The sequence below is a fragment of the Prinia subflava genome, unplaced genomic scaffold, assembly GCF_021018805.1.
Source record: "Prinia subflava isolate CZ2003 ecotype Zambia unplaced genomic scaffold, Cam_Psub_1.2 scaffold_47_NEW, whole genome shotgun sequence".
Taxonomy (NCBI): Eukaryota; Metazoa; Chordata; class Aves; order Passeriformes; family Cisticolidae; genus Prinia; species Prinia subflava.
This window is the reverse complement of record NW_026961001.1, coordinates 946,548-969,569: the sequence shown is the minus strand read 5'-3', so window position 1 is coordinate 969,569 and position 23,022 is coordinate 946,548. Positions and strand designations below refer to the sequence as shown.

The window sequence follows — 23,022 nt, the reverse complement described above, 5'->3', positions numbered from 1 at the left end:
CCCCTCCGCCTTCCCCTCCCCCTCCCCCCGTTTCCCTCCCCCTCCCTCCCCAGCCCGGGGCTCCCTCGGCTCGCCCCTCCCCCACATTGGCCCCTCCCCTTTCGCTCGCGGCCCCTCCCCCTCCCGCAGGCTCCGGCTCCTCCCCCCGCTTTGGCCCCGCCCCTCCCCCATGGCCCCTCCCCCCTCCTGTTCCCGGTTCCCGCTCCCGCCCCTCCCCCACCTCTAACCCCTCCCCGGGCCCCTCCCCCCATTTCCGGCCCCTCCCCCTCCCCCTCCGCGTCCCGGCCCCTCCTCCCCTCCCCCTTCCCCCCTCCCCCTCCCCATTTTCGGGTCCTCCCCCCCTCCCCCTCCCCCTCGCCCCTCCCCCCGCCCCTCCCCCCGCCGGGGGTGTCGCGCGCCGGTGGCACCATGTCCTATGTCCCCTTCCGAGGTACGGGGGGGGCACTGGGGGCACTGGGAGCCGCACTGGGCGCGCTGGGGGCCCGTACTGGGCAGACTGGGAGCACTGGGAGGCGGCACCGGGCAGACTGGGAGCGCGGCAGGCTGTACTGGGAGCACTGGGAGCGCTGCTGGGGCCGGGGGCGGATGGGACTGGGAGCACTGGGAGCGCGGGAGGCTCGGACTGGGCATACTGGGAGCGCGGGAGGCTCGGACTGGGGATACTGGGAGCGGGGGAGGCTCGGACTGGGGATACTGGGAGCGGGGGAGGCCGGTACTGGGAGCGCTGGGAGCGGGGGAGGTTCGGACTGGGGATACTGGGAGCGGGGGAGGCCGGTACTGGGAGCGCTGGGAGCGGGGGAGGTTCGGACTGGGGATACTGGGAGCGGGGGAGGCCGGTACTGGGAGCACTGGGAGCGGGGGAGGCTCTTACTGGGAATACTGGGAGCGGAGGAGGCTCGGACTGGGGATACTGGGAGCGGGGGATGCTCGGACTGGGGCCGGGGGAGGCTGTTACTGGGAGCGGGGGAGGCTCTTACTGGGCAGACTGGGAGCGGGGGAGGCCGGGACTGAGAGCGGAGGAGGCTTTACTGGGGATACTGGGAGCGGGGGAGGCCGGGACTGGGCAGACTGGGAGCGTGGGAGGCTCTTACTGGTGATACTGGGAGCGGCACTGGCGCTGGGGGATGCCGGTACTGGGCATACTGGGAGCGGGGGAGGCTCGGACTGGGAGCGGGGGAGGCCGGGACTGGGCAGACTGGGAGCCGCGCGGGGCCGAGCACTGGGAGCACTGGGAGCGCGGGATGTCGGTACTGGTAGCAGCACTGGGGCCGGGGGAGGCTTTACTGGGAGCACTGGGAGAGGAGAAGGCCGGGACTGGGAGCACTGGGAGCTCTACTGGGGCCGGGGGCGGCCGGGACTGGGAGCACTGGGAGTGGGGGAGGCTCGGACTGGGGGTACTGGGAGCGGGGGAGGCTCTTACTGGGAATACTGGGAGCGGGGGATGCTCGGACTGGGGATACTGGGAGTGGGGGAGGCTCGGACTGGAGAAAATTGGGAGTGAGGGAAGCTCGGACTGGGGATACTGGGAGTGGGGGAGGCTGGTACTGGACATACTGGGAGCAGAGGAGGCTGTACTGGGGATACTGGGAGCAGAGCACTGGTGATACTGGTGCCGGGGGAGGTTGACACTGGTGATACTGAGACTGGGGGAGGTTGGTACTGGTGATACTGGGACTGGGGGAGGTTGACACTGGTGATACTGGGACTGGGGGAGGTTGGTACTGGTGATACTGGGACTGGGGGAGGTTGGTACTGGTGATACTGGGACTGGGGGAGGCCGTTACTGGGGGTACTGGTGTGTGCTCAGGCCATTACTGGTGTATACTAGTGTGTGCCCAGGCTGTTACTGGTGTATACTGGTGTGTGCCCAGGCTGTTACTGGTGTATGCTGGTGTGTGCTCAGGGCATTACTGGGGATATTGGTGTGTGCTCGGGCCATTACTGGTGATACTGGGAACGGGGGAGGCTCTTACTGGGACTGGAGGAGGCTGTTACTGGTCATACTGGGAGCAGAGGCCTTATACTGGGAATACTGGGATTGGCACTGGAGGATACTGGTGCGGGAGTGGGCTCTTACTTGTGATACTGGGACTGGGGGAAGCCGTTACTGGTGATACTGGGACCGATGCATTCTGTTACTGGTGATACTGGGACTGGTGCATGCTGTTACTGGTGATACTGGGACTGGGGGATACTGTTACTGGTGATACTGGGACGGGGGGATACTGTTACTGGGGATACTGGTGCGTGACTAGGCTGTTACTGGTGTATACTGGTGTCGGGGCATGTGATAACTGGGGGTCCCAGTATGCAGCGGTGCCGTTACTGGTGATACTGGGGTTGACGAGTGCTGTTACTGGGAGTTACTGGGATCAGTGCATGCTGTTACTGGTGATACTGGTGTGTGCCCAGGCTGTTACTGGTGATACTGGTGCTGATGAATGTTCTTACTGGTGATACTGGTGCCAGTGAAGGCTGTTACTGGGAGTTACTGGTGCATGGCAATACTGTTACTGGGATTGGGGGATGCTGTTACTGGTGATACTGGTGCCAGTGCATTGTGTAACTGGTGATACTGGGACAAGGAGATGCTCTAACTGGGAGTTAACTGGGAGTTACTGGTGCCAGGGGATGTGGTTACTGGGAGTTACTGGTGCCAGTGGATGTGGTTACTGGGAGTTACTGGGAAAAGGGGATGCTCTAACTGGGACTTACTGGGAGTCACTGGAACCTGTGGGTGCTGCAACTGGGAGTTACTGGTCTATACTGGAAGTTACTGGTCCATACTGGAGGTTACTGGTCTGCGTTGGGAGTTACTGGTCTGGCTGGTCCTTACTGGGAGTTACTGGGAGCAGTGCAGCTCTAACTGGGAGTTACTGGTCCATAGTGGGAGTTACTGGCCCACACTGGCCCACACTGGTCCACACTGATCCACACTGATCCACACTGATCCATACTGGCCCATACTGGTCCATACTGGTCCATACTGGTCCATGCCCATGCTGGACACCAGGTCTACCCATCCAAGGCCTGCTGGGGGCTTTGGGGTCCCGCGGGGCCTGGGGGGTCCCGGGGGTGCTGAGGGACCCCAAAACCCCCCAAAATCCCCCCCAAAAAATCCCAAAATCCCCCAAAATTCCTCAAATCCCCCCAAACCCCCCCGATCCCCCCAAAATTCCCCCAAAAAATCCCAAAATCCCCCAAATCCCCCCCAAAATCCCCCAAATCCCTGGAATCTGGGACACCAGGTCAAACCGCCCAACGGGCGCTGGGGCACCCTGGATTTGGGTGGGCACCCTGGATTCGGGGGGGCACCCTGGATTCGGGGGGCACCCTGGATTCTGGGGGGGCACCCTGGATTCTGGGGAGCACCCTGGATTCTGGGGAGCACCCTGGATTTGGGTGGGCACCCTGGATTCTGGGGAGCACCCTGGATTCTGGGGAGCACCCTGGATTCTGGGGGGCACCCTGGATTTGGGGGGGCACCCGGGCCTTGCCCACTACCCCTCCCGACGCCCCCTCGCCCCTCCCCCGCCCCATTTCGGGGCAGTTTCGGGGCTCCCGGGGGGGATTTGGGGTGTCCCGGACACCAGGCCAGCCCCGCCAGCGGCTGCTGCGGGGGCACCCCCGGCTCTGGGGGGCACCCGCGGCTTGGGGGGCGCTTTGGCGCGGTCCGGGGGGGTCCCAAGGGTGCTCTGGTGCCGTCCACTCCCCCCAAAAGTATTTGGGGATCCCCCCTTAACCCCCAGTGAGGTCCCGACCCCCCCGGCCTTTGGGCCACCAGGTCTACCCCGGCGCCCTGCGGGGGCTCGGGGGGCACCCAGGGGCTCGGGGGGCTCCCGCGGTGTGGCGGGGGGGGCCCAAGGGTGCCCGGCGGATGCGGGGACCCCTCCCCAGGAATTTGGGGACCCCCCGCTCCCACCCCCGGCGCGCCGCCCGTGGGCCGCGGTTGCCGGAGCAACCGGGCGGGCTGCGGGGAGGGGATGCCGGTGGGCAGCACCCATGGGTGGGCTCCGGCGGGGGCGCCCAGCTGCGACCCCCGCCCCCCCCCAGATGTGCGTGGAGCCCCCCTGGCCCGCGGGCCCTACGCCCCCTCCCCCTACGAGCGCCCACCCTGGAACCCCCGGTTCTGCATCATCTCCGGGAACCAGCTGCTGATGCTCGATGAGGAGGAGGTGAGCGCGGCCGGGGGGCGCGGGGGGCCCGCGGGGTCCCCAGAGCGCTGAGCCCCCCCCGGGACCCCCCCAGATCCACCCGCTGCTCATCCGGGACCGGCGGAGCGAACCGTGCCGGAGCAAGCTGCTGCGGAGGACCGTCAGCGTGCCGGTGGAGGGGCGCCCGCACCCCGAGCACGGTAACGGGGCGGGGGGCCCGGGGGGGCCGGGGGGGACGGGGGGGGGTTGGGGTCCCCCTCCCCTTCCCCCCTGCCCGGGGTGGGGGTGGGGGCGGCGGCGGCGCTGGAGGAGGGGAAGGGGCGGGTTTGACACCCCCCCCATGGCCCGCATGGGAGCCATGGTGACATCCCATAATGCTCGCAGAGGCGCTGCGCTGCCTGGCGACCGTCGCCATGGCAACGGGGACACGGGCCTGGCCCCCCCTCCCCCCGCCCGCCTCCACCCCCCCCCAAAAAAATCCCTCCCCTCCCCCCCCCCGTTAAGGGAGGCCCCTGCGGCGCCACCCCCCGGGAGGGGGAGGGGCGGGGGGAGGGGGGGTTGGGGACACGAGGGGACACGAGGGGACACGGGGGGGGAGGGGTGGCCCCGCCCCCGCCCCGCGGGGTTTTTGGGGGGGAAAAAGGAAAAATCGGAAAAATGGGGCTTCCGGAAAGGGGGGGAGGGGGACAGGGACAGGGGACAGCAGTGCCACCCCCGGGACTGGGGACAGGGACAGGGGACAGGGACAGGGGACAGCAGTGCCACCCCTGGGACTGGGACAGGGACAGGGGACGGCAGTGCCACCCCCGGGACTGGGGACAGGGACAGGGCACAGGGACAGGGGACAGCAGTGCCACCCCCGGGACTGGGGACAGGGGACAGCAGTGCCATCCCCGGGACTGGGGACAGGGATAGGGACAGCAGTGCCACCAGGGCTGCTGGGGACAGGGACGCCAGTGCAACCACCCTTATTGGGGACAGAGGCCACCAGTGCCACCAGCAGTGCCACCACTGTCACCCCCCTGGTGCCACCGTGCTGCTGCCATCCTCCTGGTGCCACCAGTGCCACTGGGAAAGGGACGGTGCCACTCCCACAGGTGGGACAGGGGACACTGGTGCCACCCATGTCACTTCCACCGCTGTCACCCCCCCGGTACCACTCCTGCTGTCACCAGTGCCACTGGGGACAGGGGACACCAGTGCCGCCAGTGCCGTTGTCACCATCACCATGCAGTGCCACCAGTGCCGCCATCCTCTGCCGCTGCCACCACTGCCACCACCGCTGTCACCATGCAGTGCCACCAGTGCCATTGTCACCGCTGTCACCATCTGCTGCCATAAATGTGCCCATTGCCACCATCGCCAGTGTCACCAGTGTCATCAGTGCCACCGCTGTCCCCACTCTCCCCACTGCCACCATCCCCTGTGTCCCCAGTGTGTCCCAGTGCCACCATCCCCAGTGCCATCAGTGACCCCCAGTGTCCCCAGTGCCACCACTGCCACCCAGTGCCATCAGTGACCCCCAGTGTCCCCAGTCACCCTCCCAGTGGGTCCCAGTGCCACCATCCCCAGTGCCACCACTCACTGCCACCACTGTCCCCACTGTCCCCAGTGTGTCCCATTGTTACCAACACCGGTGCCACCAGCACCACCACTCACTGTCCCCACTACCACCATCCCCAGTGCCACCATCCCCAGTGCCACCAGCGCCACCATCCCACCATCCCCACTGTGTCCCCAGTGCCACCGTCCCCACTGTCCCCAGTGCCACCAGTGCCACCATCCCCAGTGTCCCCCCCGTGTCACAGTGTCGCCATCCCCACCATCCCCAGTGTCCCCAGTGCCACCGTCCCCAGTGTCCCCAGTGGCACCATCCTCAGTGTCACCAGTGCCACTATCCCCAGTGTCCCCAGTGCCACCAGTGTGTCCCAGTGTCACCATCTTCAGTGTCCCTGCTGTGTCCCAGTGTCACCATCCCCACCATCCCCAGTACTGGCCACCAGTGCCACCAGTGTGCCCAGTGTCATCATCCTCAGTGCCACCACTGTCCCCCGTGTCCCCAGCGCCACCCCAGTGCCACCAGTGCCACCACTGTCCCCAGTGTCCCCGGTGCCACCCATCACCTCCGCGTCCCCCCCTCCCTCCCCACCCCCCCCGTTTTTTCCCACGGCCCTCTGGCCCCGCCCCTTTCCCACGCCCCCGCCGTGGGCGTGGCCTCCCTCCCGGTGGGCGTGGCCTCCGCTCGCGGTGGGCGTGGCCCCCTCCTTTTCGGGGCGTGGCCTCCCCGCGCAAAGCGCGCGCCCCACGAGCGCCGTGGGCGTGGCCGAGGACGCCGCGGGCGTGTCCCGAGCGCGGTGGGCGTGGTCTGAGCGCGGTGGGCGGGGCCTCCCGAGCGCGGGGCGGCGGCGGCGGCGCCGGGTGAGTGGGGGGGGGCGAGTGTGCAAGGGGGGGGCGAGTGTGCAAGGAGAGCGTGCCCGGAGGGGGGAGGGGCGGGGCCGGGCCCCCCCGCAGAGCGGAGGGGGGAGGGAAGGGGGGGAGGGGCGGCGGGGGCGGCGCGCGGAGCCGCGAGCGGTGGGGGGGAAGGGAGGGGGAGTGAGTGTGCAAAAAGGGGGGGGAGGGGGGAGTGAGTGTGCAACGGGGCAGCGTGGGAAGGGACGGGAAGGGGAGAGGGCAAGGGCCGGGGGGCTCAGGTGAGTGTGCAAGGCTGAGTGGGATCAGTGAGTGTGCAAGGGCTGGGGAGGCTCAGGTGAGTGTGCAAGGCCGGGGGGACCCGTGAGTGTGCAAGGCCGGAGGTATCAACGAGTGTGCAAGGCTGGAGGGGCTGAATGTGAGTGTGCGAGGCCGGGGGAATCAGTGAGTGTGCAAGGGCTGGGGGGGAATCAGTGAGTGTGCAAGGGCTGGGGGGAATCAGTGAGTGTGCAAGGCTGGAAGGGCTGAATGTGAGTGTGCGAGGCCGGGGGAATCAGTGAGTGTGCAAGGGCCGGGGGAATCAGTGAGTGTGCAAGGGCTGGGGGGAATAAGTGAGTGTGCAAGGGGGGGAAAGATCAGTGAGTGTGCAAGGCTGGAGGGGCTGCATGTGAGTGTGCGAGGCCGGGGGAATCAGTGAGTGTGCAAGGCTGGGGGAATCGGCGAGTGTGCAAGGCCGGGGGGGGCTCAGGTGAGCGTATGAGGGCCGGGGGCTCCGCGAGCGTGTAAGGGCCAAAAGGGGCTCGGGTGAGTGTGCAAGGGCTCAGGGGTGTGTGCCCCCCCAGGTGAGCGTGTGTCCCCACCTCCCCAAGTGTGTCTGTGCCCCCCAGGTGTGCCTGACCCCCCCAGGTGTGTCTGTGCCCCCCCAGGTGTGTCTGTGCCCCCCCAGGTGTGTCTGTGCCCCCCAGGTGTGCCCCTGCCCCCAGGTGTGCTCCTCCCCCCCAGGTGTGCCTGACCCCCCAGGTGTGTCTGTGCCCCCCAGGTGTGCCTGACCCCCCAGGTGTGTCTGTGCCCCCCCCCAGGTGTGTCTGTGCCCCCCAGGTGTGCCTGACCCCCCAGGTGTGTCTGTGTCCCCCAGGTGTGTCTGTGCCCCCCAGGTGTGCCCCTCCCCCCCAGGTGTGTCTGTGCCCCCCAGGTGTGTCTGTGCCCCCCCCCAGGTGTGCCTGACCCCCCAGGTGTGTCTGTGTCCCCCAGGTGTGTCTGTGCCCCCCAGGTGTGTCTGTGCCCCCCCAGGTGTGTCTGTGCCCCCCCCCAGGTGTGTCTGTGCCCCCCAGGTGTGTCTGTGCCCCCCAGGTGTGTCTGTGCCCCCCCCAGGTGTGTCTGTGCCTCCCAGGTGTGCCTGACCCCCCCAGGTGTGCCTGACCCCCCAGGTGTGCCTGACCCCCCAGGTGTGTCTGTGCCCCCCCCAGGTGTGTCTGTGCCCCCCAGGTGTGTCTGTGCCCCCCAGGTGTGTCTGTGCCCCCCCCAGGTGTGTCTGTGCCCCCCAGGTGTGCCTGACCCCCCAGGTGTGTCTGTGCCCCCCCCCAGGTGTGTCTGTGCCCCCCAGGTGTGCCTGACCCCCCAGGTGTGTCTGTGCCCCCCCCCAGGTGTGTCTGTGCCCCCCAGGTGTGCCTGACCCCCCAGGTGTGTCTGTGTCCCCCAGGTGTGTCTGTGCCCCCCAGGTGTGCCCCTCCCCCCCAGGTGTGTCTGTGCCCCCCAGGTGTGTCTGTGCCCCCCCCCAGGTGTGCCTGACCCCCCAGGTGTGTCTGTGTCCCCCAGGTGTGTCTGTGCCCCCCAGGTGTGTCTGTGCCCCCCCAGGTGTGTCTGTGCCCCCCCCCAGGTGTGTCTGTGCCCCCCAGGTGTGCCTGACCCCCCCAGGTGTGTCTGTGCCCCCCAGGTGTGCCTGACCCCCCCAGGTGTGCCTGACCCCCCCAGGTGTGTCTGTGCCCCCCCCCAGGTGAGCCTGTGCCCCTCCCCCCTCCCAGGTGCGCTCCCCCCCGCCCCCCCCCGGATGCCCGCGGGGGTCGCGCCGGCCCCGCCGGGGGGGCTCGGGGGGGCCCCGGGGCCGCTCTAGGACCATGTGGGGCCCCCCCCCCGCCGCGCCCCCCCCCCAAATCTCGGGGTCCCCCTGGACCCTGGGCCCCCCCCCCGGCCCCCGCCTCGGCCCCGAGGGCGGCAGCAGCACCGTGGCCGGTAGGAAACGGGGGGAGGGGAATTGGGGGAGGGGGCTGGGACCTGGGGAGGGGGAGGGGAGAGAGGGAGGGCTTGGGGAGGAGGGAAGAATTTGAAGGGGAGGGGGGTGCAAAAGTTCGAGAGATCGAGAGATCCCAAAATTGGGAGGAGGAGGAGGAGCTCGAAATTTGGGGAGGGGGCTCAGGGTTAAAGGGGATTTGAGGGAGGGAAAGATTTGGGGGGGGTTAGGGGGCAGAATTAAAGGGAGCGCCAAATTTGGGGAGGGGGCTCAGAGGGGAGGGGTTAAAGCGGATTTGGGGGCGGGGATAGAATTTATGGGGAGTTTGGGGGGGCTTTGAGGAATTTTAGGGGGGCAGAATTAAAGGGAGCCCAAAATTTGGGGAGGGGGGGGCTCGAAATCTGGGGAGGGGCTCGGGGTGGGAGGGGCTAAAGAGGATTTGGGGGTGGGGGAAGAATTTTGGGGGCATTTAGGGGGGAGGAGGTAAAAGGGCCCCCAAAATTTGGGGAGGGGTTTCGAGGGGGTGGAGTTAGGGGGGGTTGTTGGGGGGACAGGGTTAAAGAGATCCCAAATTTGGGGAGCGGTACCAAATTTGGGGGGGTTCAGGGGGGTTTGGGGAGGGGCAGAGTGAAGGCAACCCCAAAATTTGGGGGGAGGGTCCCGAAATTTGGGGGTGGGGGCGGGGCCAAGGGGATTTGGGGCAGGGGAAGAATTTGGGAGGGGGGTAAAGGGGATTTGAGTTGGGGAGGGGACACTGAAAGTGGGGATGGAACCCCAAAATTTGGGGCTGGGGGTGGTTGGGGGAGGGGAACGGGGGGGGGGTGGAGCTGGGGGTCCTCCGGGGGGCTGCTGGGACCCCCCAAAACTTCCCCAAACTTCCCCCAAGATCCCCCCAGACCCCAAATCGCCCCTTCCACCCCCCCTTGGGGCAGATTTTGGGACCCCTTGAGGGGTTTTGGGGGGGATTTTGGGGTCTCCAGATGTTGGAGTGAGAATTTTTGGGACCCCCCCCACCATCCTCATATTTTGGGGTCCCCTCACCCTCCGTGACCCCCCTAAAACCCCCTGTGCCCCCCCCAACCCCCCCCAGGTTCCCAAATCCCCCCTTCCACCCCCCTTAGAGCAGATTTTGGGACCCCCACAGGGGCTGGGGTGGATTTTGGGACCCCCCCCTCGGGCTGAGGTTTGGGAGTGGGGGTCCCCTGGATTTGGGGTCCCCTCACCCTCTGTGACCCCCCTAAATCCCACTGTGCCCCCAAAATCCACCCCAGACCCCCAAATTCCCCCTTCCATCCCTCCACCAAGCAGATTTTGGGACCCCAACAATGATGGGGGGGGATTTTAGGACCCCCCTCGGGCTGAGGGGTGGGAATGGGGGTCCCCCCGGATTTGGGGGTGCCCTGACCCTCTGTGACCCCCCTAAACCCCCCCAAAGTCCTCTCAAAATCCGCCCCAGACCCCAAATCCCCCCTTCCATCATCAGAAGGAACAGATTTTGGGACCCCCACGAGCAGAGGGTGGGATTTTGGGGTCCCCCTGGGCTGAGGGGTGGGATTGGTGGTCCCCTCAGATTTAGGGGTCCCCTCACTCTCCGTGACCCCTAAACCCCCCCAAATCTCCCGCCCAATCCCCCCAGACCCCAAATCCCCCCTTCCAACCCCCTGGGGGCAGATTTTGGGACCCCCACAGGATTTGGGGGTGGGATTTTTGAGGTCCCCCCGGGTGTTGGGGTGGGAGCCAGGGTCCCCCCGGGTGTTGGGGCGCCCTGACCCCCCCATACCCCCCCGGTCCCCAGATTACCACGGCGGCCGCTCCCGCAGGAAGAGCGTTCCCGGGGGGAAGCAGTTCAGCATCAACATGGACGCGCCGCCCGCGCCGCCCTTCCGGCCCTCGGTGAGTGCCCATCGCCATGGCAACCTCGGGGGGCTGTTGCCATGGTTACTGTGGGCCTCACATGCCCGTTGCCATGGTTACTATGGTCTGTAACCTCTATTGCCATGGTTACCATTACCACCTATCATCTATCGCCATGGTTACCATGGTCCCTTCCCCCATTCCATGGTTACAATTGTCACTTGATGTTTGTTGCCATGGTTACCACATGTCTGTTGCCATGGTTACCATGCTCCCCATCATCTGTTTCCATGGTTACTGTGGGCCCCGCATGCCCGTTCCCAGGGTTACTGTGGTCCCCACCCTCCCTTCCATGGTTATCATTGCCACAATCATCCATTGCCATGGTTACCATGGTCCCCCATGCCCATTGCCATGGTTACCATGGTCCCCCATGCCCGATACCATGGTTACCATGATCCGTGCCCCCCCTTGCCATGGTTACCATTGACACCCATCATCCGTTGCCATGGTTACTGGGCTACCCCCCATCATCCATTGCCATGGTTACCATGGTCCCTGCCCCCCTTCCATGGTTAGCATCGTCACACAATGTTTGTTGCCATGGTTACCACATGCCCGTTGCCATGGTTACCATGGTCCCCAAAGGCCCGTTGCCATGGCTACATAGTTCCCTACCCTCCATTGCCATGATTACCATTGGCACCCATCATCCGTTGCCATGGTTACTGTGGCCCCAAATACACCCGTTACCATGGTTACTCCATCACACACCCGTTGCCATGGTTACTATGGTCCCATTTCTGCATTACCGTGGTTACTGCAGGTGCCTGTGTTCCTGTTGCCGTGGTTACCCCATCACATACCCGTTGCCATGGTTACTGAGTCCCGTTACCATGCTTACAGTGACACTCAGCCGTTGCCATGGCTATTGTGCCCCCGTCACCTGTTGCCATGGCTACTGTGGTACCCACCCCTCCATACACTTGTTTCCCATGGTTACCATTGCCCCATCACCTGTTGCCATGGTTACCGTGCTCACTCTTTCCACATTGCCATGGTTACTACGGTCTGCACACACGTGTTGCCGTGGTTACCTCACTGTACACCCGTTGCCATGGTAACTGTGGCCCCCCCACACCTGTTGTCTTGTTTACTGAGGTAACCATTGCCGTGGTTACCCCATCGCACACACGTTGCCATGGTTACTCTGTTAATCACCACCCATTGCCATGGTCACCATGGTCCTCCATCACCCTTGGTGTGGTTACTGTGGTACCCAGGCAGCCGTTGCCATGGTTATTGTGGCCCATTACTTCTGTCGTGCCATGGTTACCCCATCCCTGGCCTGTTCCCATGGTTACAGTAACCCAGCACATCCCCGTTGCCATGGTTACCCCATCCTAGGTCCGGTTTTGGTCCACCAAAACCCATTGTGCCCGTTGCCATGGTTACCACATGCTCACATCCCCATTGCCGTGGTTACCATGGTTGTGCCCGTTGCCATGGTTACCGTGGCTGTGCCCATTGCCATGGTTTCTGTGGTCCCCACGTCCCTGTTGCCATGGTTACCCTGACCCATTCCATCCCCATTGCCATGGTTACCATGACCCGGTCCATCCCTGTTGCCATGGTTACTGTTCCTTCCTACCCATGTTTCCTGTGGTCCCCATGTCCCCGTTGCCATGGCAGCTCCTCCCCCACCTGTCAGCACCAGAACAGTGATGCTTCATTGCCCATCACCATGGCAACCATGGCCCTGTGATGCCTGTTACCATGGCAACACAGTAATCCAGGGCCTGGAGAATCCATTGCCACGGTAACTGAGAAACCTGGCTCCTACCTCTCCTGTTTCCATGGCAACCATGGCTGCCCATTGCCATGGTAACCAGACAAGCCAGGTCCTGAATGCCCCGTTGCCATGGAAACCAGGTAACTTTTGTAATGAGTGAGCTGTTGCCATGGTAACCAGGTAAAGCACGTCCTGACTAGCCTGTTACCATGGTAACCAGGTAACCCAGGTCCTGAATGTTTCCATGGTAACCGGGTAACGCAGGTCTGGAATAAACCGTTGCCATGGTAACTGTGTGACTGAAGTTCTGAATGACCTGTTGCCATGGTAACTGAGTGATCCAAGTCCTGGATGCCCCGTTGCCATGCTAACCCAGCAAGCCAGGTCTGGAATGGCCCGTTGCCATGGTAACTGGTTAACGCAGGTCCTTACTGACCCATTGCCATGGCAACCAGGTAACCTGGATCCAGAATAACCCGTTACCATGGTAACTGGGAACCTTAATCCTGAATGCTCCGTTGCCATGGTAACCTGAGTTTGGAATGCCCGTTGCCATGGTAACGATGGCAGTGCTCTGCCTGTGGTTACTGCCGGACTTTGCCCATTGCCATGGCAACCCCTGCCCGTCACCATGGCAACTGTGACCCAATGACCCCCGTGGTGACCCCACTGACCCCCCCTGACCCTGGTGACCGCCTGCTGACCCCTGACCCCTCAGTGACCCCTGTGGCCACCCCAGACCCCAATGACCCCAATGTCCACTGACCCCTGAGTGACCCCGGGTGACCCTCGAGTGATCCCTCGGTGACCCCAGCTGAGCCCTGAGTGACCCCCACGTGACCCCCGATCACCCCTGAATGACCGGCTGTCCCCTGGGTGACCTCTGACCCTGGGTGACCCCGGCTCACCCGTGGCAACTCCTGAGTGACATCTGTGTGACCCTTGACCGACCCCGGCTGACCCTGACTCTGGCTGAGCCCAGGTTACCCCAGCTGACCCCTGACCCCGGGTGACCCCGAGCGGCCCCTGAATGACCCCTGGCTGACCCCTCTGTCACCCTGGCTGTCTCCTGGCTGACCTCTGAGTGACCCCTGAGTGACCCTGGCTGACCTCAGGATGTCCCCTGACCCTTGCTGACCCCCAGATGACCCCTGGCTTACCCCTGGTGGCCCTGGCTGACCCCTGGATGTCTCATGACCCTGAATTACCCCTGGCTGACCCCTGGCTGACCCTGGCTGACCCCTGGGTGTCTCCTGGCTGACCCTGACCCCTGGCTGACCCCCGGCTGACCCCTGCCCCTGAATAACCCCTGGCTGACTCCCGGTGACCCCCGGTGACCCCCGGTGACCCCCGGTGACCTCTGCCCCCAGCAAGGCTTCCTGAGCCGGCGCCTCAAGAGCTCCATCAAGCGCACCAAGAGCCAGCCCAAGCTGGACCGCACCAGCAGCTTCCGGCAGATCCTGCCACGCTTCCGGAGCGCTGACCACGACAGGTGAGCGCACCTGGGCACACCTGGGCACAGCTGGGGCATGGGGGACACACCTGGGGCAGAGCTGGGATACACCTGGGACAGCTGGGATACACCTGGGGTACCCCTGGGCACAGCTGGGGGCACCTGGGGTACAGCTGGGGCACCTGGGCACACCTGGGATACACCTGGGGGCATTGGGGACACACCTGAGAGGGTTTGGGACACACCTGGGCACACCTGGGGGTACCTGGGATACACCTGGGGTACACCTGGGACACCTGGGGTACAGCTGGGGGCATTGGGGACACACCTGAGGGGACTTGGGACACACCTGGGCACAGCTGGACACACCTGAGGGGGGTTGGGGGCAGCTTTCGCCAGATCCTGCTGCGCTTCCACAGCGCCGACCATGACAGGTGAGCGCACCTGGGCACAGCTGGGGGGAACCTGGGGGCACCTGGGGCACCTGGGATACAGCTGGGATATACCTGGGCACACCTGGGACACACCTGAGGGGAATGGGGGCAGCTTCTGGCAGATCCTGCCACACTTCCAGAGTGCTGACCACGACAGCTGGGGGCACCTGGGAGCATTGGAGACACACCTGAACACAGCTGGGAACAGCTGGGGGCATTGGGGACATACCTGGGGCACCTGGGATATACCTGGGCATAACTGGGCACACCTGGGGCACCTGGGATACAGCTGGGGATGGCTGGGGGCACCTGGAACACACCTGGGGGCATTGGGGACACACCTGGGGACATCTGGGGACACCACAGGGACTCCTGGAGGCCCTTGGGGTCACCTGGGGACATGTGGGGACACCTGGGGACACACCTGAGGGAGCTTGGGGGCACCTGGGGACACCTGGAAACACACCTGGGACACACCTAGGAGACCTGGACACACCTGGGGACATCAGGGCACACCTGGGGACACCACAGGGGCATTTGGGGACATTTGGGGGCACTGGACCAGCAGCTCCCACAGCGCCGAGCGTGACAGGTACTGGGAGCACCTGGGACACACCTGGGGGGACACCTGGGGGGACACCGGGGACACACCTGGGGGCACCCCGGGACCGATCAGGGTCCCAGCATGGCGGTGCCCTGAAGTCCACCAGGAACTGTCCCAAACCCCTCGAAAATTCTCCAAAATCCTCCCAAATCTCCCTCAATTTCCCCAAAATTCCTCGAAAATTCCTCTCAAATCCTTCCCAAATCCCCCCAACCCCCCCTCAGATCCCCTCCCAACCCCCCCTCAGATCCCCTCCCAACCCCTTGCAAATCCCCCAAATCCCAAAATCCCCCCCAAATTCCCAAATCCCCACCCCAGGGCCCGGCTGATGCAGAGCTTGAAGGAGTCCCGCTCCCTCAAATCCCCCCCAAATCTCCCCAAACTCCCTTGGAACCCCCCAAAATCCCCCTCCAACACCCCAACCCCCCTCAAATGACATCTCAACCGCCCGAATTCCCCAAATCCCCCCCCAGTTCCCTTCCAACTCCCTAAATCCCCCCCAAAACGCCCCCAAATCCCTTTCCAATCCCCTGAATTCTCCCCAAATTCCCTTGAGTCCCTCCAAAATTTCCCTCAAATTCCTCCCAAATCCCCCCAAAAATTCCCAATTCCCCCCAGAGGGCCCGGCTGATGCAGAGCTTTACAGAGTCCCTCTCCCAAAATCCACCCAAATCCTTTTCAAAATCCCCTTAAATCCCCCCAAATCCCTCTCAGATCTCTTTCCAGTGCCCCAAATTCCCCCAAATTCCCAGTTCCCCCCAGAGGGCCCGGCTGATGCAGAGCTTTAAGGAGTCCCACTCCCAAAATCCACCCAAATCCTTTTCCAAGTCCCCAAAATCCCCCCAAACCCCCCTCAGATCCCTTTCCAATGCCGCAAATCCCCCCAAAATTCCCCAAATTCCCCCAAATTCCCCCCAAAGTTCCCCAAATTCCCCCCAAGTCCCCCCAAATCCCCCGCTCCCCGCGCAGGGCCCGGCTGATGCAGAGCTTTAAGGAGTCCCACTCACACGAGTCGCTGCTGAGCCCCTCGAGCGCGGCCGAGGCGCTGGAGCTGAACCTGGACGAGGATTCCATCATCAAGGCCGTGCACAGCAGCATCCTGGGCCAGGAGTTCTGCTTCGAGGTGCGGCTTCCAGAACTTTCTGGGAATCCTCCGGGGGGGTTTCCCTGGGGGCGTGGCTGACCCGGAGTGGGGGGCGTGGCTCACCTTGCCCGCAGGTGACAACGGCGTCGGGCACCAAATGTTTCGCCTGTCGGTCGGCGGCCGAGAGGGACAAATGGATCGAGAACCTCCAGCGCGCCGTGAAGCCCAACAAGGTGGGCGAGGGGCTGGTGGGGGTGGGGTGGTCACGTGGTGGGATGGAGGTGGTCAGCTGGTGGGGATGGGGGTGGTCAGCAGTGTTTAATGGTCAAGTGGTGGTCAAGTGGTTGTGGGGAGGGTCAGCTGGTCATGGGGGTGGGCAAGTGGTCATGGGGATGGGCAGCTGGGGATAGGGATGGGCAACTGGTCACGGGGGTGGGGAACTGGTGGGAAAGGGGGTCATTAACTGGTGTTCAATGGTCAGCTGGTGTTTGATGGTCAACTGGTCACGTGGGGCTGAACTGGTCATCGAGATGGTGGAGTGGTGGAATGGAAATGGTCAACCAGTGTCGATGATTAACTGGTCATGGGAATGGTCAGCTGGTGGGGGTGATCATGGTGTTGGTGGTCAGCTGATGTTTGATGGTCAGCGGGTGGGGATGGACAGACGGTGATGGGGATGGTCATGGTGTTGATGGTCAACTGGTGATGGAAGTGGACAACTGATATTGATGATCAGTTAGTGATGGAGATGGTCAGCTGGTGTTAATGGTCAGCTGGTGTTGATGGGCAGGTGGTGGGGATGGTCATCTGGTGTCAATGGTCATCTGGTGTCAATCGTTAACTGGTAATGGAGATGGTTACCTGGTATTGATGGTCAGCTGGCATCAATGGCCAACCGGCAGTGGGGTTGGTTATGGTGTTTATGGTCAAGTGTTGTTGATGGTCACCTGTGCTCGATGGTCACCTGGTGGGGATGGGAATGGTCAGCTGGTACTGGTGGTCACCTGGTGGGAATGGTCAGCTGGTATTGGTGGTCACCTGGTGGGAATGGTCAGCTGGTATTGGTGGTCATCTGGTGGGGATGGGGACTGTCCATTGTTGTTGATGTCAGCTGGGCTAGGGACGGCCAAGGAACGGTGATGAGTCCGGTCAGCTGGTGTCAATGGTCAGCTGGTGCTGATGTCACCTGGTGCTGATGTCACCTGGCACTGATGGTCACCCGGTATTGATGGTCACCTGGCACTGATGTCACCTGGTGCTGATGTCACCTGGTGCTGATGGTCACCTGGTGCTGATGTCACCTGGTGCTGATGTCACCTGGTGCTGATGGTCACCTGGTGCTGATGTCACCTGGTGCCGGTGTCACCTGGTGCTGATGTCACCTGGTGCTGATGTCACCTGGTGCTGATGGTCACCTGGTGCTGATGTCACCTGGTGCTGGTGTCACCTGGTGCTGATGTCACCTGGCATTGATGGTCACCTGGTGCTAGTGTCACCTGGTGCTGGTGTCACCTGGTGGCAATGGGGATGGTCACCTGGTGCTGATGTCACCTGGCGCTGATGTCACCTGGCGTTGATGGTCACCTGGCGGTGACGCCACCCTGTCTAACACGGCCTGGCCGCGGTCCCGAGCCTGCCCCGCTGTGTCCCTCGCTGCCCGCTGACCCCGCCCCACGCCCCGCAGGACAACAGCCGGCGCGTGGACAATGTGCTGAAGCTGTGGGTGATCGAGGCGCGCGACCTGCCGCCCAAGAAGCGCTACTACTGCGAGCTGTGCCTGGACGACATGCTGTACGCGCGCACCACCAGCAAGGCCCGCACCGACAACGTCTTCTGGGGGGAGCACTTCGAGTTCAACAACCTGCCCGCCGTGCGCACCATCCGCCTGCACCTCTACAAGGACACCGACAAGAAGAGGAAGAAGGACAAGAGCAACTACGTGGGCATGGTGAGCGCCGGAGGAGCGGGCATCAGCGCGGCCGAGCGGCACGGTTGGGCAGGAGGAGAGTCGGTTTGAGTTAAACTGGTGGGCTGATGGATGATGGATGATGGATGATGGATGATGGATGATGGATGATGGATGATGGGTCGATGGATGTTTGGGTGGATGGACGGATGGATATGGATGGATGATGAAGCTGCAGTTTTAGATCCTAAGTGTTCGTTCACGTGTTCACGCATCGTCTCATTGGCTGGCTCGCCTTGTCCACAGGGCAGGCACCTGTGGGAGTTCTTGGCTTCTTCTTGCTCCAAGGTCAGGGCGAATAAAACTCAGGAGATGTTGTTTTTGAAGTCTCACTCTGAAATTTATGATCTTTATCTATTACAATCTCAGGAGATATGAGCTCTAACAAGTTGAGAAAGTGAGCCAAAATGGTGTCTACCTAAAGTTATTTATACACTTATTGTCTAATAATGAACCGACATCTGCATTATTTGTGCTTCTAATCCAATTATCATCACCCGAGACCCGCAATGCAGACCTCTTTCACCCAGTTACAGAAAAACCACCCAGATTCGTGAAGGAGAAGGAGGAAGGTGCAAAAAGACAATTAATTCCCACCCAAAGCTCTCCGTCTTGACTCCCATATCTAAAATCCTAAATCCTGAATTTCTAGAACTCCAACAGGCACGCATCCTCCAGGACACCTCATTGGTCAGGGTCCATCCTCCTGTTGTGCCTCCTCTGTCTGGGTTTTGCATTCCTGGCAGTTCCTCAGGCTCTTATTTCACTCTTGTTTTTATCAGTAACCTTGAGGAACTCCTGCGGGTTCCGATAACAAAACCCGCAGGCGGTTAAGTTCTGGTTAAACACGCGGTTTGGCTGGCCAGTGGAGCGGCCTGAACCGTGCACACGCATCGTCGCAGGTGAGCATCCCCATCGCCAGCGTCACCGGGCGGCACTTCGCCGAGCAGTGGTACCCCCTGAGCCAGCCCAGCGGCAGCAAGAGCAAGGCCGGCTGCCCGGCGCTGCGCGTCAAGAGCCGCTTCCAGACCATGAGCATCCTGCCCATGGAGCTCTACAAGGAGTTCGCCGAGTACGTCACCAACAACTACCGCATGCTGTGCGCCGTGCTGGAGCCCGTGCTCAGCGTCAAGAGCAAGGAGGAGGTGGCCTGCGCGCTGGTGCACATCCTGCAGAGCACCGGGAAGGCCAAGGTGGGGACCAGGGGGGGATTTCGGGAGGGTGGGGGGTGAGAAGGATGGATGTTGGATGGATGATGGATGATGGTTGATGGATGGATGATGGATGATGGATGATGGATGATGGATGGATGGATGGATGGATGGATGGATGGATGGATGGATGGACAGGTGGATGGATGGATGGACAGGTGGATGGGTGGATGACGGAGATGGGACAGAGGGACATCTGGCGCTGGGCCGCCCTGACGGTCTTGGGCAGGACTTCCTGTCGGACATGGCCATGACGGAGGTGGATCGTTTCATGGACCGGGAGCACCTGATCTTCCGGGAAAACACCTTGGCCACCAAAGCCATCGAGGAGTACCTGAAGCTCATCGGCCAGAAATACCTCAAGGATGCCATTGGTGAGTGCCAGTGGCACCGGGGTCATGCCAGCGGGAGTGTGACCTCATTGGCAGGGGTGGGATTGGGTGGAGTGGTTGGGTGGTCCCACTCATGGCCATGAGGTGGTTGGGTGGTTCCTTCTCTTGGCCATGTGACCATTAGGTGGTCCCCACTCATGGCCATGACATGGTTGGGTGGCCCCTTTTTGTGGTCATGAGATGGTTGGATAGTCCCCACTCATGGCCATTCGCTCATTGGATGGTGCCCACTCATGGCCAGATTCCATCACCATCATCATGAGATCGTTGGGTGATCCTCACTCATGGCCAGGTTTCATCACCACCATTGTGAGATCATTGGGTGGTCCCTACTCATGGCCATGACATTGTTTGGGGTCCCACACATGACCAGGTTCCATCACCACCATCGTGAGATGGTTGGGCCGTCCCTTCTCACATCCACGAGATATTTGTGTGGTCTCTGCTCATGGCCATGACATGGTTGGGTGGCCCCTTGTTGTGGTCATGAGATGGTTGGGTGGTCCCTACTCACAGCCAGGTTCCATCACCACCATCACAAGGTCATTGGGTGGTCCCACAGGTGACCATGACATGTTGAGTGTCCCCTTCATGTGCTCATGAGATGGCTGGGAGGTCCCTGCTCACAGCCTGGTTCCATCACCATCATCATGAGATTTTTGGGTTGCCCCTTCCAATGGTGATGAGATCATTGGGTGGTCCCTTTTCATGGCCACACCCCCAGTCAGATGGTTCTGGGATGGTTGGATGGTCCCTATGACAGTCAAGTTCCATCACATTCATCATTGAGATGGGTGGGTGGTCTCTTCTTGTGGCCACAAGACATCTGCGTGGTCCCTACTCATGGTCCTCACATGGTTGGGTGGCCCCTTCTTGTGGTCATGAGGTGGTTGGGTGGTCCCTACTCATGGCCAGGTTCCATCACCCCCATCATGAGAACCGTTGGGTCATTCCTTCTCATGGCCATGAGATCATTGGGTGGTTCCAGGTTCCATTACCATCTTCATGAGATCATTGGGTGGCCCCCACTCATGGCCATGAGATCATTGGGTGGTCCCTTCTTGTGGTCATGAAATCATCAGCTGGTCCCTTTTCATGGCCATGGCATGGTTGGGTGGTCCCTGTCATGGCCGTTAGGTCACTGGATGGTCCCCCCTCACAGCAAGGTTCCATCACCACCATCATGAGATCTCTGCGTGGTCACTTCTCATGTCCATGGAATCACTGGGTGCTCCCTTTTTGTGGTCATGACACAGTTGAGTGGTCCCAACCCATCACCATCATAATGCAATCTTGGGTGTCCCCCAGTCATGGCCAGGTTTTGTCACCAACATCGTGAGATTGTTGGGTTGCTCCTTCTCATGGCTGTGAGATCATTGGGTGGTTCCAAGTTCCATCACCATCATCATGAGATTTTGGGTGACCCCCACTCATGGCCATGAAATCATTGGATGGTCCCTTCTTGTGGTCATGACGTTGCTGGGTGGTCCTTTTTGTGGCCGTTAGGTCATTGGATAGTGTCCATTCACTGTCATGTTCCATCACCATCATCAGGAGATCCTTTGGCGGTCATTCCTCATGGCCACGGCGTGGTTGGATGGTCCCCACTCAGGGTTGTCAGGTCATTGCATGGTTCCCACTCATGGCCAGGTTCCATCACCACCATTAGGAGACCTTTAGGTGGTCACTTCTTGTGGTTGTGACACAGCTGGATGGTCCCCACTCATGGCTATTATGTCATTGGATGGTCCCCATTCCTCGTCATGTTCCATCACCACCATCAGCAGATCTTTGGGTGGTCCTGACCCATGGCCAGGTTTTATCCCTGCCATTGTGAGAACATTGGGTGACCCCCACTCACGGCCATGAAATCATCATGTGGTCCCTCCTTGTGGTCATGAAATCATCGGGGGGGTCTCTTCTCAAGGCCATGGCACGGTTGGGGGCCCATGTCATGGCCATTAGGTCATTGGATGATCCCCCCTCATGGCCATTATGTCATAGGATGGTCCCCACTCACGGTCATGTTCTGGCACAACCAGCAGGAGATCTTTGGGTGGTCCCTTCTCAAGACCATGGTGTGGTTGTGTGGCCCATGTCATGGCCATTATGTCATTGGATGGCCCCCCCTCATGGCCATTATGTCATTCCATGGTCCCCACTCACAGTCATGTTCCATCACCACCACCACAAGACCTTTGGGTTGTCCCTTCTCACGTCCATGACACGATCGGGTCCCTTCTCCCCCTCCCCCTTGGTGTCCCTGGGGGTGTCCCCGCGTCCCCCCGCCCACGGCGCTTCTCAGGCGAGTTCATCCGCGCGCTCTACGAGTCGGAGGAGAACTGCGAGGTGGACCCCATGAAGTGCTCAGCCTCCACCCTGGCCGACCACCAGGCCAACCTGCGCATGTGCTGTGAGCTGGCGCTCTGCAAGGTGGTCAACTCCCACTGGTGAGTGTGGGGGACTCGGTGGGGACATCCCGGGAAGGTCCCCGGGATCCTCGTGACGCCGTGTGACACCGCGTGACGCCGCGTGACGCCACATCCCGCCGGCAGCGTGTTCCCGCGGGAGCTGAAGGAGGTGTTCGCCTCATGGCGGCTGCGCTGCGCCGAGCGCGGGCGTGAGGACATCGCCGACCGCCTGATCAGCGCCTCGCTCTTCCTGCGCTTCCTGTGCCCCGCCGTGATGTCCCCCAGCCTCTTCGGCCTGATGCAGGAGTACCCCGACGAGCAGACGGCCCGGACGCTGACCCTCATCGCCAAGGTCATCCAGAACTTGGCCAACTTCACCAAGTGAGGGCGGCGACAGCAGGAGGGTACAGGGGTGGGGTCATGGAGGGGATGGGTGGAGATGGATGGGGAGAAGGTGGATGGATGGAACATGGATGGAGGGATGGAAGATGCATGGATGGATGGATGGATGGATGGATGATAGATGATGGATGATGGATGATGGATGATGGATGATGGATGGATGGATGACGCATGGATGGATGGATGCATGGATGGATGATGGATGATGAATGGATGATGGATGGATGATAGATGGATGATGCATGGATGGATGGATGCATGGATGGATGATGGATGATGGATGGATGATGGATGGATGATGGATGGATGATGGATGATGGATGGATGATGGATGATGGATGATGCATGGATGATGGATGGATGGATGGATGCATGGATGGATGATGGATGATGCATGGATGGATGGATGATGGATGATGGATGATGCATGGATGATGGATGATGGATGAGGGATGATGGATGATGGATGATGGATGATGGATGGATGATGGATGATGGATGGATGATGGATGGATGATGGATGATGGATAGATGCATGGATACATGGATGATGGATGATGGAGGGATGGATGGATGGATGGATGATGGATGGATGATGGATGATGGATAGATGCATGGATGCATGGATG

At 61.8% G+C, this 23,022-nt stretch overlaps 1 protein-coding gene across 21 annotated transcripts in view; it reads left to right on the top strand.

Annotated features, from left to right (window-relative positions):
- The first annotated feature begins 360 nt into the window (after positions 1-360).
- SYNGAP1 (synaptic Ras GTPase activating protein 1) overlaps positions 361-23,022 on the top strand; it is a 39,871-nt gene continuing 17,209 nt past the window's right edge. For 5 of the 21 annotated variants that reach the window (XM_063424999.1, XM_063424995.1, XM_063424994.1 and 2 more), the window contains exons 1-12: positions 3,212-4,175; positions 4,249-4,354; positions 10,586-10,683; positions 13,807-13,928; positions 14,805-14,915; positions 15,897-16,050; positions 16,146-16,244; positions 17,696-17,959; positions 18,880-19,170; positions 19,418-19,562; positions 21,886-22,030; positions 22,136-22,372. In XM_063424999.1, the coding sequence (XP_063281069.1) occupies positions 3,984-4,175; positions 4,249-4,354; positions 10,586-10,683; positions 13,807-13,928; positions 14,805-14,915; positions 15,897-16,050; positions 16,146-16,244; positions 17,696-17,959; positions 18,880-19,170; positions 19,418-19,562; positions 21,886-22,030; positions 22,136-22,372 (1,964 nt within the window). In that variant the 5' untranslated portion in view covers positions 3,212-3,983. Of the gene's footprint in view, positions 431-3,196; positions 4,176-4,248; positions 4,355-8,705; positions 8,793-10,585; positions 10,684-13,806; positions 13,929-14,804; positions 14,916-15,896; positions 16,051-16,145; positions 16,245-17,695; positions 17,960-18,879; positions 19,171-19,417; positions 19,563-21,885; positions 22,031-22,135; positions 22,373-23,022 lie in introns of those variants that run through there. The other 16 variants (XM_063424989.1, XM_063424987.1, XM_063424998.1 and 13 more) reach the window with 12 other exon arrangements.